This window comes from Lethenteron reissneri, chromosome 14 (genome assembly GCF_015708825.2).
Source record: "Lethenteron reissneri isolate LAM-NWPU_2019-01 chromosome 14, ASM1570882v1, whole genome shotgun sequence".
Lineage (NCBI taxonomy): Eukaryota > Metazoa > Chordata > Hyperoartia > Petromyzontiformes > Petromyzontidae > Lethenteron > Lethenteron reissneri.
Window position 1 is genome coordinate 9,010,617 of NC_083792.1, and position 16,400 is coordinate 9,027,016.

The 16,400-nt window shown below is 47.8% G+C and overlaps 1 protein-coding gene across 3 annotated transcripts in view; it reads right to left on the reverse strand.

Annotated features, from left to right (window-relative positions):
- The window catches only part of LOC133342361 (potassium voltage-gated channel subfamily H member 1-like), a 149,484-nt gene that overhangs the window by 67,015 nt on the left and 66,069 nt on the right, over positions 1-16,400 (reverse strand). For all 3 annotated transcript variants that reach the window (XM_061551471.1, XM_061551470.1, XM_061551472.1), the window contains exon 6: positions 13,061-13,453. In XM_061551471.1, coding sequence (XP_061407455.1) covers positions 13,061-13,453 — 393 coding nt within the window. The remainder of the gene's footprint in view (positions 1-13,060; positions 13,454-16,400) is intronic.

The following is a 16,400-nucleotide window of genomic DNA, read 5'->3' on the forward strand; positions in this document are numbered from 1 at the left end:
CCCTAGGCATTAGGGACAGACGAGAAGGAGGCTAAACTCAGCCCAGAGTCGGCCTCCCACTCGCTCGCTGGCTCGCTGCAAGTCCCCGCCTGACAGCATAATCGTGACCCTTCGTCTGGCAGCTTGGAGGACACCCACAAATGGTCCGCAACGCACGAACGTGCCGGCGGTGGTGTGCGGTGAGCACAGTGGGCGAGCGGTGGCAAAGCGGTTGGCGCGCTGCGCTAAGAACCCGGCGACCCGAGTTCGATCTTCGTTCACGGACAACACCGGTGGGGAAATATCTGAACCGGTCCTGGGCCTCCCCTAGGTCGACTTAGCCTCAACCGAGTAGCTGTTGTAGTATGTAAACATTGCCACTGAGGGAGACAAAGGCGGCCGGGCGTGGTGCTGGCCACCCACCCCCTCGTGTGTGCCGTGCAGCCCCATCATAGGTTCTACTCGCTAAGAGCGCTTGCCCCAACAGTCTATTACAGGCGATGGGGGGGTGGAGAGGGATCTTTGGGGATGATGCCACAAAGCATGCATTCAGTTGGAGTGGGATCGACGATGACCCGTTAGCTCTGGGATGAGTTTTCGCGGTCGTGCCACGCGTTGTTCGGCATGACGTCTGACGTTTCGCCCTACGTGCCGGAAGCTTCTTCCAGACATCGTTGCCGAGCGACACGCGGAACGATCCGTAAGCTCGCCAGAGAGCTCCAGAGTGCAACAGCGAACCCCTACAGAGATGGCTACATATTTTTCCCGTAAAATAGGATAATCAGAAAGAGCAAAGTCCGTTTTTCCACGTACAACTAAATAACATTTTCTTCCACCAGCCTAAGGACCCATGTTTTCCAGCAGCGCTGGTTGCGGAAAACTAATTTGGACTTTTAGAGATGCATCAACAGTCAGGCCCGGTCCAATATCATAAATCTGTCCGTCCCCTTTGAAGGCACCTGCCATTCTTTTCACGAAAGCCACGAAACCCCGACGGCAATCCGCCACAAAATTCACTGCCGAGCTTACCGATGGCGTGTCCCAGATCTGCGTGGGTGTGGGGGTACGATTGTCCGTGAAAAACTTTCAATGGAAATACAGTTGATCATTCATTATCCAGCTTCCAATATTATCCGGCGGTCCGAAGCCGATCCGGCAAAACCGCTCCGGTTAAACTGCTCCAAATGCTCTACTAGTCCGACGATTGGCACCATGTGCATGATAGAAAAAAAGTAGCTCTGCTTGATTTCAGTGTTAAATATTATATACAGTACATTATACACTACATACAATGCAAAACATGGAAATACTACACGTATACACATCATCCCATTCATAGTCGTCAAGATTGGAGTGGTAAGTACGGTACAGTAAATACAGTCACTTTTTAAAGTAAAATATGTATTTGTGTCTATTTGTATCTTCATTTATGCTAATTTCATAGGTAAAAAACTAAAACATATAACAACACCTATAAACATGTCATACAAGAATGTGCAAAAATAAGCTATTATAAATCAAGACGAGTATTGATTATCCGGCGTTTTTTAATTCCGATGCCCCCCTCCCCCCGCCGAAGCCGGTGGATATAATCGATGATCTGCAGCGAGAGCCGCACAAGATGATCAGGGTTACACACCCCACGTGCGTACATTGGCTCATGCCTTTTGCATGCCGCCGTGCCAACATGTATTTGCACACACAACAAAAAAAAGATCCCCCGTGTAGCCTTAACAGACTGTTGGGGCAAGTGCTGTTAGCGAGCACCTATGAAGGCCGGAACGGTACACGAGGGGGTGGGTGGCCAGCACCACGCCCGACCGCCTTTGTCTCCCCAGTGGCGATGTTTTTTTACACACCGCACCAGGTACTCATTTGAGGCCGAGTCGACCTAGGGGAGGCCCAGGACCAATTCAGATCATCGTCACTGGGTGTTGGCCGTGAGCGGGAATCAAACTCGGCACGCCGGGTTCGTAGCGCAGCGCGCTCACCGCTACCCACACACACTACCGCTACCCACACACACGCACACATTCGAACCCTCGTTTGTCAATGCACTGCTGAATGAGGTCCGCCCATTGGGTCGTGAGGGGCACAGGAGGGCTGAGTGTTATTTGACAATCGTAATAAACAATTTACGGCGCGTGCATATTCCACGAATTGGAAGCTCGGAGACGCGGAGCCGATGCTTCAGCGTGCTCGTCAGCGTGGATTGCTGAAGTTGGGGAGGGGGGGGCGCATAGACAAGGCGAGCAAAGAAGTAGAGTACAACAATCAATATCGCAGCGATGCCCTCTGCTGCCCACAGAGTTGCCCCGCAGTCTACAGCAACCAGCTTATGCACGGCGGTCACCCATCCAAGCACTATCCAGGCTCAATTCAGCCTTGGCTTCCGGGTGAGTTGAGTTCGGGCTAGGGTTAACGAATCGCAGGCTTCCTTAATGCAGTCTCTAGCCTGCGTGTGGTGCTTTTTATTGCAATGCCCAAACAATAATTCGTTTTTATAATTTTAATGAGGGGGTGGGGGGGGGTGCGGAGTAAGGGGTCACGGCTGTCTTCCCGTGCTACCGTGCGGCAGTTGCTCAAAGTGCACACAAACAGCGCGTTCGGTGGATTAAACGCACGTTTGGATATGCATCACGATGCTACAGGCACGTATTTGACTGTCACCTCCACATAAATTACGACCCACGAAACTAAAGCTATCGCTTTTAAAATGTCCTAAAATGCATCTGCCAATAAAAACAGAGTGTTATCCTGTCGAGCCTAAGAGGTTTTTAGAGTGTCCGACTTTACTGTGGCTTTAAAAAAAAAAAGAAAATCCAGTTGTCAGTGCACAACCGTTCACATTCATCGGTTTTTATTTTTTTCCACAGCGGGTGGTTTTGGGTTAAGTCGGTGGAACGGTGAGAAAAAAAATGCTCGCGAGCAACGGCAACTTTGGTGGAAAGTCATTTTACAGTTCCTTAATTGAAGACGTTGCACGCAACTCAATCGAGAACAAAATTAAAGGCTGCGACGATACGAGTGATGCGTAGCTACATGGCACTCTCTCCGATTTCAATGTAAATGCATTTCAGACAAGGACGGTGAACAAAAAAAAAACATTGAACGTGCGTGGAATCTGTCAGGCTTTTCCAACATGAATTGGAAGTATTGTATTCGCTTGTCCTCCAAAGTATTCAATTAGCGATAACGGCCGTTACCCTTTCCAAGCCACAATATCGACATGATGCCACGCGTCATGTCTGCAATGGGGAAGTACGACACGCGTGTAAGCATGTGACATCTTCACATTGGCCGAAAAGGCTTTCTAATATTTACGCCATAGTTTTTGTTTGTATCATTCATTGCAACCCAACTTCGAATGATAAATTGTATCCGTTTTGGATCATCTTAAGGAGAATTATTGTGACAGACGGCCGGCAGAGAGACGGATAGAGAGACAAAGCGAATGCATGTGCCACTTTCAACCTTCATTCTACAGGGAGAACAAAAAAATTACACACTACGCTCATCGTATGTATACGAAATTGGAAAGTATAGCACGAGGAAATTACAGCTATTGCAAAGTTATAGAGCTTTACATTCCCACTAAATATACACACAATTTATTTTTACGCCTCGAATTTTGACGCTTTTATAACGTAGACTGTGTAAAAATGTCAAGCGTCATCCAGTGAACTCGAGTCGTGTGTAAAAATAATACACGGGCGTTTTTTTTGGCGTTGTCAGAGCGTGCCAGTGGCACAAAAACAAATGTCGCGCTTTTATTTTCCACACAAACGTAATATTCATTGTGTACGAGCAACGAGGCGAAAACAAATGAATTACTCTTACTCTGCGTGATATTAATAATGATCACGGGATGAATGGCTCACAGCTCGGTGTGGTAGTGCATGCTGGCTGCCTTGTAATCGACCATCATCATCATTCCGTCCTCGGCGTTCCCAGCCTCGACCGTCCCTGCGTGTGCCTCCCCTGCACCCTGCGCCCTGTCTCGCTCGCTCCCTTAAAAACCCTTCTCTTCTCCCTTGCCTATCCTGCTACTGCTACTCCCTGCCCCAGCCTCCCATTCCCTACGACCAGGCTTACCCCTAGCCACTACCCCTATCACTGCCCCAACACCTACCACTACCCCAACCACTACCACTACCCCTATCACTGCCCCTATCACTGCCCCAACCCCTACCACTACTCCAACGACTACCACCACCCCTATCACTGCCCCTATCACTGCCCCAACCCCTACCACTACCCCAACCACTACCCCTACCACTACCCCTATCACTACCCCCTATCACTACCCCTCTCACTACCACTCTCACTACCACTACCACCTACCACTCCCCTATCACTACCCTTATAACTACTCTTACCCCTACCACTACCCCTTTCACTACCCCTATCACTACTACTACCCCTATCACTGCCCCAACCCCTATCACTACCCCTATCACGACCCCAACCGCTACCACTACCACCTACCACTACCCCTATCATTACCCTTATAACTACCCTTACCCCTATCACTACCCCTACCCCTGTCACTACCCCTCCGTTAACCACTCCCACCTATCCTCCTGTCACCATAGCTGCACCACCACCCCACTCTTTATTTTAACCACCATCGTCTCACGTACAATTTTATAATTATTGTAAAGCGCCTTGGACTAAGGCGTTATATTAATCTCTAGAAGATAAGATAATTGTCGTCGTCTCGTCGCTGCCCCTGTCAGCAACCAGCAATGTGCCCTCCGCGCACACACATGCATGTTCACGCGAGTAGCTGAACAACACTAATCCAACCACTCTGGCAAATGCGAGCATTCAAAGCATTTCCCATCCGGTTGAATTTATTCATGGACATCGTGCGCCTAGGTGGATGTGCTTTTGGGGGAAAGGTGGCACGGGGAGAGGAAACTTTCTCTCCTTTCGAATTTGTCGCGACGAGCTCTGTTGGCTTGCGACGACGGGCGCTGAAATCTGCCGGACACCAAAGAGGTGGAAATTGTAGCTCTCGCGTAAGGGGGCGTGCGGGGAAAGTCGAACTCGGAAACGAAACGTGGAGGCTGCAGGGATTTCCATAACCTGGGCCTCTTAAAACCGACCACGGCTATCGCAGGCCACCCTCTCCATCCCATCCTGCAACCTCCCTTTACCCAAACCCTGTTCAACTGCGTGTTTTTGTGGCTCTCAACCCTGTGGAGACTTGGGTATTTATATCGCCTCGCTTTAACAGAATGTTCGTACTGCGTAGTTCCGTTAAGCTGCTTAGGGTTTGCTTGCAAAAAACACCAAGCTATATTTAGAATAGTTGTACAATGTTACTTTTATTATATATTTTACGTGTTTTTTTGCCTGGTATGATCTGTATGTCTTTAACTTATACCGAGCACACGACGACCTGCAATTGTAAACGGCTTAGTTCAATGTTTCGAATCCGCAGGCCAGCCACATGGCTTGATTGTACAGCCCAACAGTCGCCACGGTAATTCTAGATTTGAAGCTTTCGTGACTGCAAGGATTCATACTCTTAGGTTTTTTCGGTAAAGTCACGTAGGGGAAAAAAAGGAATAAAAATAAATAATTTGAGCACTATCGCTTTTATTTTTATTACTTATTTAAAATAATATAACTATTATTTTTATTATCCATCCTGGCTGCGACATTCAGACAAGCCCCTCCCCCCCTCAACTCTAGGATCACCTTCCTGGCTCCACCCACACCCCCCCAAACCCCCCCCCACCCTGCACCTGTCCTCCTTGGCTCCTCCCCCCTCCTCCTACCCTATATCATTATGTCCCATCACAAGTAACTCTCGCTACAGTTATTTTGCTGTGCCTTTTTACACCTGATGAAGGAAGCTTGTGTTGCCTCCGAAACGTCGTGATTTATTTTATTTCTATTATCATTTCTATTATTTTAATTATTTATTTGTATTCCTTATTTATTTTTACCTACGTGACTTTACCGAAAAAACCTAAGAGTATAGTCGCCACGGTAACCCGTCGTGAGGTCAAAGGTCAGGCGAGCTTTCCGTCTCTTAAATCGGACACGAACCACCGCTACGACCTGCTCAGCTCGTTAGCGACGTGATGATTCACCCGTGGACGTTTCAAGGAATGTTTCACGATTCGGGGGTCATGGTTCGATGGCTTTTGTTTTTCTGCTCTTGTAGTTATATGTATAAGCTTTCGTGGTATCCATTTTGTCAATTAATTTTTGTTCGTAAAAAATGTAACAATTCCACAGCCCGTGGCAATTCGTTCCACTATGAAGGCCTCCCCACACCATACTTCACCACGCTGGTCAGTTATGGTTGGCTGAATGGGAGGGCTCAGGATCGGTTCACATAGATCACTCGCCACTGATATTAGCCATGGCCGGGGGAATTGAACTCAAGTCGCCAGGATCATAACAAACAGATTTGAATGCACGAATCCATGGATGGGCACATGTATCGGACGGCACCATTCGAAACCTCACTTAAGTCCCCAAGCATGGCACGTATTGTGGATGCGCCGTGTGTTGGACGAGTTGAAAAAGCAACTGGTCGCAGGCCAGTTTCACGGTACGCATTTACATCTTTTACATTACCCACAGCTCAACTGCAACATTAATTATCGTCCAAAGAGTCTTAGATCTTGTAAATAAATACATATCACGAATCTCGTTGCTTTATTACCAGTTAAATGAAGGATAACAATAGAAATATAATGTATGTGCTCCAAAGAAGTTAAGGCCGCAGTGTTATTGACGAATGTGTAGAAGGTGTTTTTTTTTTGTTATTCATTGTTAACGTTTTCTTGTGCATCACTGTCAACGCATCAGCAGCAGCATCAGCATCACCAAATAGTTTGTTTAAAAATACATAAACAGGCCAACCCCTAAAAACATTTCCATCAAGCTTGGGCCATTTCATAAGCACAAAGTCGCATTGTCTCCTCATCAAATTGCAGTTTTATTGCGGCCAATATGTTTGTAAGCATCGTTTGTCACGTGAATATCATTTTTTTTCTCTGATCATCTAATTTACAAGTGCAACAACTCTCCGAGTCGTTGATCATCAAGCTTGTGCCTCTGCGCACACCAAATCGTGACCTCTTAGCTATAATTCCTGGCGAATGGGCCACAATGAATAGATAATATTGCCTCTATTCCCCCTCTCCACTTCTCTCCGTCGTTCTTAAAATAAAAGTGTCTGAATCCTGGCTGTAAGATGAACAAGTCGCCTTTTATTGCCATTGATCCAGGACGGGTCCCTGCGGTTTCCAATCAGCATTTGTAAGTTTTCTGTTCTTAACAAAATAAAAAAAACTGTTTCTGCGACAAAAACTTTTTTTAGAGTAGCATTGCCAGATATTGATAAGCATGGCTGCAAATTACACTTCTCTATAGTTCATATATTTTTCTACTATGGAATACGAGCGTTCCGTTTGTCCGTCTGTCCGTCAATTAATAATAATTAGAGCCATTCAGAAGGCCTGAATCAAAAAGTTTTAGAAAGTGGACCCCCCCCCCCAAGATGCGGGCTAAAAAGATGATTCAACAGGGTTCCAAAAAATTTCGACCCCCCAAAAAAATTATTCACTCCCCCCCCCCAAAATGTTTATTTTTTTTATTTTTGTAGGCATATATGCCTACACACCCTTCATACTATAGAGTCAGTAGTATCTGCACACATGGGGGGGAGGGTGTGGAAGAAGAGGACATCGGGCGAGGAGTGAAGCTACAATAAGGCTACGTAGGCTGCCGAATTCGAGTTTGAACTTGCAGCAGGGACTTGTCAATCCACTTCTGTAAGCAGGGCCTTCCCACGCCATGTCGACCATGATAAAAAAAAAAGATTATAAGAAAAACATTCTTACCATACCTCACCACCCTTGCCAGCCAGTGTGAAAGGTGGTGCGGTGGGAGCGAGGGGAGAGAGCAGGGGCTACTAAGACCGGTTCAGGTATCATCACTGACTGGAGCCAGAATCGAACTTAAATCGATGGGTTGATAATTCATTATTAGTATTCTGGCTGTTAAGCTTGTTTAGCCAGGAAAACCTCACCGAGCCTCAAGATTATTTTTCGGGAGGGTATTGCCATGTTTGTCGCCAAGTGCAATCCCGATTGAGTAATTTGCATTGGGATGTATGGCAAATATTGTTAGCTATTTATGGGAGAGCAACGGGGTATCCTGCATAAAAAAAACCTTTGCAGAACCGGGGGAGAACGTACAACCTCCACATAGAAAGAATTGAGCCCAGGCAGTGCTTGGTGCGAGGCACAGGCATTACCACTATCGCCAGCCATCCATAACCCTCTTTCGATACACCATTCCCAAAATACTTTTGATGCCACACAATGTGTGAAATAATTTGGGAGAGAAGCGTGATGCATTATCCGCTGCACAACCAACTCCTCTCCATCCCTTGTGATTCATAAGCTGTGTTCGCGCCGGGCAGAGCTTTACTCGATTCCAAAAACGCTTGAACATTACCCACGAATGCGCGCGCCCTTAATTCATGCTCCTTCTCGGTTTTGAACTCACCACGTGAATGACGGTCATTAAAAATAGCTAACCTTCGCAACAGGAAGAGAGAGAAAGAGAGAGAAACAAAAACGCGACACGTGGCACATCATTATAGTTAATTCTGCGTGCCCGCACGATAACAGACGGGATGATTTTGCAAGATTAATGATATTCATTATGATCATCTTTCTCCCTCCCTCGCAGTACAGAGGTAATCTCAGACGTCTTACAGCTACACTGAGTTTTTATAGGTCACTGCATTCTCAGACAAATCAAGCGAATTGCCGTGTTCCCCCCCACCTCCCCTTAGAGTGCAGGTATAGGAAGACCCAGGGCCGCGAAACGCAGATTCATATTAGCACGACCGCCTTCGTTTTACAGCTGCAAGCGATATGTTTTCTCGCGGCCTATTATTGTCCTCGGTATGGCAGTTTTATTATATATATTTAATGCTGGCCAGGGATTCATTTCTTACCTCGTGGACTCTGAGCTCCGGACAGCTCTACCCCCTCGTCGTTGGGCATCCTAGGCAGAAGCCACCGACGGTTTACACACTTAAACCCATAAAGAACATCGAGGAACGGTTCCACGGCGCAGTTTGTATAAATAATCTGGAGACGGGCGCCAGGATGAAAGGGTTTAAAATAGACGCGGCAAAAATGCAGGAGAAAGAAAAATGCATTTCGCTTCACGGGGGGCGGGGGGGCGGGGGGTGGGGGTCTGGGCCAGCGCCAGAGACTTTGTTGAGGTCTGTTTTTACGGGGGGGGGGGGGGGGGTGAGGGGTTAGAGCGTCTGAGCTGGCACTGCTGAGATCCTGGGTTCGATGCCATCCAGCTGTCCGCGATTAAACCGGGTTCTCGAGTGTTGTGAGCTGATTGTCTCAGCCCGGTTACCAATGACTGCGCCATATTAAAAAAAAAAACATCAAGTTTGGTTCTGGACTTCATTTGGCTATATTCCAGATGTCAGGATGGAAATTAGAAGTTTTTACTCTGACGTCACAATTACTTTGTAGAGTGGGTGGGGACGTTCTGCCCTGCCCCGTGTGTGTGGGTTGGAGGTCACTTGAAGGGACCCGAGTGGTAGTTCTGTGATATCCACTTCCGGGGCGCCATTCGTGAACACGAAGGGTTGCGCTTGCTGTGCGACGGATTTCAAAATAATTCTTTATCTCGTGACGCGATTCCGATGGCATGGCCGGGATAACATTTTCGGGGGGCAAAGACAAAGCATTGCGAAACAGACATCTCCCAAGTATTATTATGCGGCGACAGCCCGGCGATATTCATGAGCTGTGAAACTTGAGGCGTCTGTGCCTACCTGCCTGCCCACACATAGATCCCCGTTTGGCTGAAGTTCGACAATCCTAACCGGACGGGGCCTACACCTCAGAGGTCAAGCGGCGCTTTGAGGCTCCCCGCCCCCGACCCCCCTTCTATTTCATTTTCTGATCTCCCAGTCTGCCGCCCTTGCGAGAGACGGATGCGCGTAATGAATACAACCCCCTTGCGGTGGTCACGTGCCTGGCCTCGCCTGGCCTGGCCTCGCCTGTGCGTCGATTCGCCTTCTCCCCCGCCCCACCTGACGTGACCGTATCTCACCTGAGCAATGGGGCCTCCCTCAACGCGGCAGATCTTCGCTTATCTGCACCCCCACCCTCCCCTCTCTCTCCGGAAGGAGGGAACGTCGTTTTAACTCCACACGGCGTGAACGCCCTTCTAACGGTCCATCACAATCGCAATCGTCGCCAAATCAACGCGTTGCTCTCCTCTCTCCTCTCTCTCTCTCCTGTCAATTATTTAGTTTTGCCGTGTGCGCCCTATCGTTACCTGGGCACTTATCTCTCGCCGACAAAAGGGCCGACCGGACCTCCCAATCGACCCTGCCGCCCACTCCCGCCACCCAAACAACTCTCGGTGCGGCGCAGACTTGGTCAGTGAGTCTGCGCTGTCACCACCCTCCCAGCTCCCACGCGTCCCCCCTGGCTGACTCTAATCGCGCGCAAACAAAGTGTGGAGGTGGAGAGGAATACACATAAGCCGTCCATACAAAATGTGAATTGCTGATACAGCAAATCTGGCTGTGACTGTCCCACCTAATGACGGAGACTTGTGTTGCCTCCGAAACGTCGTGATTTTATTATTTTATTTTTATTAATTTTAATTTCACTTTTTACCTATGTGACTTTACCGAAAAAACTAAGAGTAGGCTTTAAAAGAGCCAATTCATTGATCCATTGATGCCGGATCTGAGTACGTGTGCAAAATTTGGAATTGATTGGACAACGGGAAGTAGAATCAAATTTCCATTACAAGATTTGACCACGACAAACACAGGAGTCAAGTGAAGTAAACCCGTTGGAGAAAAAAAAAACCCCGCCTCACTGCCCAAGTGCTTCACATTAATCTCGCGGTACGCGCCACTTAATGGCCAGCGTTACATAGCAATCATCAGCCGGGAGGCGTGGTGGGAGAGCGAGGAAGCTCGCACGGAGAGAAGCCTCGTCGTCGTTTCTACGGTGTGGGGTGGATTTGTTTTTTTTATTTAAGTTACATTCGCGTAACCAGCCTGGTGGCTCAGCAGTCGAGCACGCGGCTCGACACCACAGGGCTGAGTTCACATCCCTGATTGGGGTGGGGGGGGGTAGTCGACTCAGCCAATCATTTATCGGTGGCGGCGGCGGGGAGGGCGTCAATAAAATGCGAACCACTTTGTATGTTCGCGTTCTATGTAAAGACAGGCCCCTGCCATATGAATGTGGATAACCAGGAAACATACGTCGGCAATAAAAGAGGCTTTTAAAAATGTAATGTTGACTGCGCATAACATTTATCCGGTGAAACTTTCATTTATCTTTTTACCCCAATTCCTACATCTCTTCATATCCCTTTTCTGTTTCCCTCTCGTCCGAGCAACTTTTTCTGAGGCTGCATGAACAATAACACCGATAAAGACAACCATCCCCTGCATAGCCTTTAACAGACTGGAGGGGCAAGTGTTCTTCGCGAGTAGCGCCTACGAAGGACGGCACAGCACACGAGGGGGTGGGTGGCCAGCCCAACGCCTGGCCACCTTCATCTCACCAGTGCTGATGTTTACACGCCGCAACCAGGCACTCATTTAAGGCAAAGTCGACCTAGGGGTGGCCCAGGACCAGTTGAAATCGTTGCCACTCTTTGTTGGTCTTGAATGTGAATCGAACTCGGGTCTTGACCGCTACACTACCGCTCCCCACATCTACATGACAGCACAAACATGAGCGACAACAACAACAATCGCTGTTCACCACCACGTGGCGGTGACGCCACTACGTCGCTTGTGCCATGCTAGGTGCACTTTGAGGCCACGTGAAGTGTCGAAGGCCCGCTTGCAGGAAGTCATGGAACAAACCCAGGTATATTTTACTACACACAATGGACAGGAAGGACAAGATCAAAGGGCTCGCATAATGCACATGTATAATGTACGTTGACTCCTTAATCCCCCCCCCCCGCCCACTTTGCCCAAGAGCGCAGAAGCGTGGTCACCACCTGATGAAGCTAGTTGTTATTACTGGCGAAACGTCATACTCATTGTAAATGTTGTGGCTTGACTCTCCAACACACCGGTGTGCTGTACTCGTGACGAATTGCGACGTTCTGTTTACGTGACAACCCTTACTGGTTGGCTCTGTCGGGTGGTGGCGAGTTTTAACGACACATTTAGATATTTACGCGATCTAACCCAAAAAAAACTCTTATGGATGTCATGGGTTGACTGAATGAGATGACTGACAGATGCACCAACTGTGCCCCTCACTGTGCCAGCTTTCTGCATTTTAGCCGCCCAGCATTCTACCCATTATTGTGAGCGCCACTCCTCTGTCCTCCTTTGTTGCTGGAGGGTGACTGCCTTCAACTCCACAGCAGTATCCTTCAAAAACCTCCTCCACAGAGGCTGATCTTAACACTGCTGGTACCAGTCATCGGCGAGTAAAGTCAGCTCCACATCACACGTAGACACACAAATTCTCCATCTACCATCGGCCTCCGTCAAACGTCCCCACCTCTCTTAATTCGTTCAGTCATTGCCTCGCAGATAAACCGACTTCTTCTCTTAGCCCCCAGATATTCCACACAGCGAGCAGACCTCGATTGCATCTGGCAAAAAAATTTACGATAATGGGCTCACAGCCGCGAACGCTTCAGTAATCCAACAGTGTGACCTGCTTAATCAAAAATCTTCACCGCCTTGAAGACCACCACTACCACCACGACTCCAATCCCAATCACCACTTCAAACAAAACAACAGAGGTCACCGTGTGCTTCGGAGCTCGTGGCATGACATTTTTAGAACGACAAAAAAGTCACCCTCCCGCCGATGAGGATCAAAAGCAAAAACAATATGAGAGCCACTTTGATGTTCAAAATGAAGCCGTTTGGTTGGTGGCCAGTAGATGTTTACGTTTGCGCGCCCGCATGTGACATTTTTTTAATCACTTTTGAGCAAACCAAAAATAATACTAATAATAATAATATTACGACCGACGTGGGAAAACCGAAACAGGACATTCTCACCTCATCAACATCCTCAAAGGCGTTGATGATGTCATAGGGCAGGCAGGAGAGCAGATCGATGATGAACCAGGTCTTCAGGTAGTTGGCCCGTATGAGCATAGGGTCCGAGATGACCTCCCCGGCCGAGCCGACGTAGGTGGTGTGGAAGTTGAGCACGATGTCCACCAGGAAGATCACGTCCACCACGCTGTCCACCACGAGCCACGCCACGTTGTTCTGCTTGCTGCGGAAGGAGACGTTGTAGGGCACCATGATGGCCGTGTAGAAGGTGAGTATGAGGATGAGCCAGTCCCACGTGGTCTTGAAGGCGCAGTAGTGGAGGATGATGTGCGGAGGAGTCTTGGGCGTCTCCTGCTTGTACTGGGGCAGGCACTCCGAATGGAGGGCCAGAGCCTTGGGAGAGATGGAGACAACCCTAATCAGTGCACATACATAACGAGGACTCCCGTGTCGCTGAGAGAGGGTCCTTGCTCATAATATCAGCAGTTCACCAGCATTGAATCAAGCAAATCTGACCGCAGATGATACACTGCATGTCAAAACCGGTCCAGAGTTTTGCTTGTCTTAAATCAACGCTGCTGATATTCTACACTTCCAGAAGGGCTAGTGCAGGTGATTAGTCATGAAAAAAATACTTTTATCTACTTAGTTTTATTTTTGAGAGATGGCTGCGTGAATGAGACGCTGTCTTTCCGACAACTCTGTTCTTCACCTGAGGTAGGCTGCTAGCGTTGTGGCCGAAACGTCGTGAGAATTTTATTTAATTATGTTTTATTTTTATTATTTTATTATTTCCCTTCTACGTGACTTTACCGAAATAACCAAGAATATATTGTCTTCTTGTGAATTTTTTTCATCACGTAAATACTGTGGCTCAGCGGTACAGCGAGCGGCTCGCAATCGGGAAGGTTGTGAGTTCAAATCTCAGTTGGGGGGGATGGGGTGGGGTGAGCGGGGTTGACTTAGCCCATCATCCTGCTGGGGGTCAATAAAATCAGGACCACTTTTGAGCAGAGTCCAATGAGGAATTTCCACCACTCGCCCAGGGCTGTTAAAGGGTAGGCGAGCGCTAATGCCGCAATGGTCGTTTGAGAAGCAGGAGCTCGTCCTTGGCTTCCGACTCGTTTCTGGTACCGCCGACAGCGAATTAGCATAGGCCCCGACGCCAGGAATATTAACGGTGCCCCCCCCCCTCCCTCACCGTCTATAATTCTGTTGGTGCTTAGGGATTTGACGTACACTTATGTGAGGCGTGGTATCAAGGTATAAACAATTGATGATGACGATATCATAAATGATGACGACAAATGTTGTCCCACTTTGTCGCATGCCGGCTGCATGGGGCCCTGGTACAGACGCACCACCTGCACAACAGACATCTGGTCTGGGACTCATCTTCTTGGTTCTTTCGGTAAAGTCACGTAGAAGGGAAATCATAAAGTAATAAAAATAAAACATAATAAAATATTTTATTAATAAAGTAATAAAAATAAAACATAATAAATATTTTATTATGTTTTATTTTTATTACTTTTTTATTTCCCTTCTACGTGACTTTACCGAAAGTACCAAGAAGATGAATCCCTGCAGTCACGAAAGCTTTAAATCGAAAAATGGTCTGGGACTGTTGTTGTTTTTGTTGTTTTTGTTTTGCTGTGTTGCTGCTGTTCCCAAGTTTGCAATCGGCAGGAATTGATGTACTTGTGCAATTTGTACTTTTTATATATATTTATATTTATTTTAGTGACTTGCTTACCTTTTCTCTATGTTGTACTCGTATAGGGATTGTTTTTTTTGTATTGTTTGTTGATGTCACTTTCTGACCCACCCCTACTGGACATCTGTGAGAAAAAGAGCTTCATAGCTCATCGGATTCCTCCAGGATAAATAAAGATTCTGATTCTGATCTACAGCAGAGGGCCGATAGCCTCATGTGACGTTAGTACTGCGCAGGGCTCTGTGCTGCCACAGTTGATACACATTCCGGCCTTCTTCTTCTTCCACTTCTTAATCTTATTCGTCTTCCATCACTCTGTCTTTTCCCATAATTTTGACCCAGTTGCGTTTTGCGTTTTGCGTTTTGCATTTCCCATGTACTTTTTCAGTCGCTTTGAGTTGCCGTGCCATTCAAGCTTTTATCGGATGCAATCCATTAATTCCTGAACCGTTATTCAGCGATTCCTCGCTTCGGCGATTCGAGGAATTGTCATGAATCTTGAGTGGCGATTGGGATCAGGGATTCAATTAATGTTGTCCTCGTTTGTGTTGTTTCTCGGTGGGCTTCTTTTCATACACGAACGTGCCGAATCTTGTCTTTCACACGGCTTCGCTCGCTTCATTAAGTGTACGTTAATGTACGCTGAACACGTCATTTGGATTGACTCTTAAATTATCCATCCTAACGCGAGATTCCTTTCACGTATTACGAACATAAGAATCAATCGCGATCAACGACGCGATGCCTGACAAACTAACAGTGTTGCATTTGCATACGTAGATATTTCATAACGAGAAAATAAAACCGCTGATATATTGCATGGCCAGCGGTACACAAGCACAAATGAAATAACTCAACAATCTCATAATAAGTAGACGAATGCCTGTGGTAATTGCTCTTCCTCAGAGTGTCAGAAGTTGTATCGGCATGCATACTGTTATTGTCCACGAATAAGGCGGTGGTGGGGAGCGGTGGCACGGCGGTTTACGCACCGCGCTCTGAACCCAGTGACCTCAATTCAATTCCTGGCCGTGGCTTACATCAGTGGACATCGGAAACCGGGCCACGCCGCGTCAGTCATGGGGGTTCTTTGACCATACTTCATCGCATTTGGTGCGTGCGATTTGTTAAAGGAGAGGGCGGAACCCAGAAGCCGGTTTAGACACGACTGCTGCTAGCTGTAGCCGGGACTCAAACATCCCACCGCTGAGTTGACAGCGCGGCACGCTCACCACTTGCGTCACGGCTCCACATCGCTTTGAGTGCGCCACGTCTTACAATCCATTGGACAGCACCCCGGTGTGTGTTTTTGTAAAGCTACGGGTCGAACCCCCTAATTCATATCCAGGGGGCTTTAGCGACATAAGAGCCGTGAGACGTTTTTTGATCGGGGGGGGGGAATCCATTCAGCCCATCTGGCTCATCTCTTTATGAATCCAGACCTTCCCCCTGAAACATTGTAATGCCCAGAGGAGTATTAGGGAAAGCATCTCGACCTGCTACCCCCAAAGCACACTCTTTACTCAAAACAAGGCCACCCTGCTTTTAAATGATCCTACAAAGACTGCCACCCTTGCTTTCTCTCTCTCTCTCTCTCTGGCTTTCTCCCACTGGCTCTGTCAT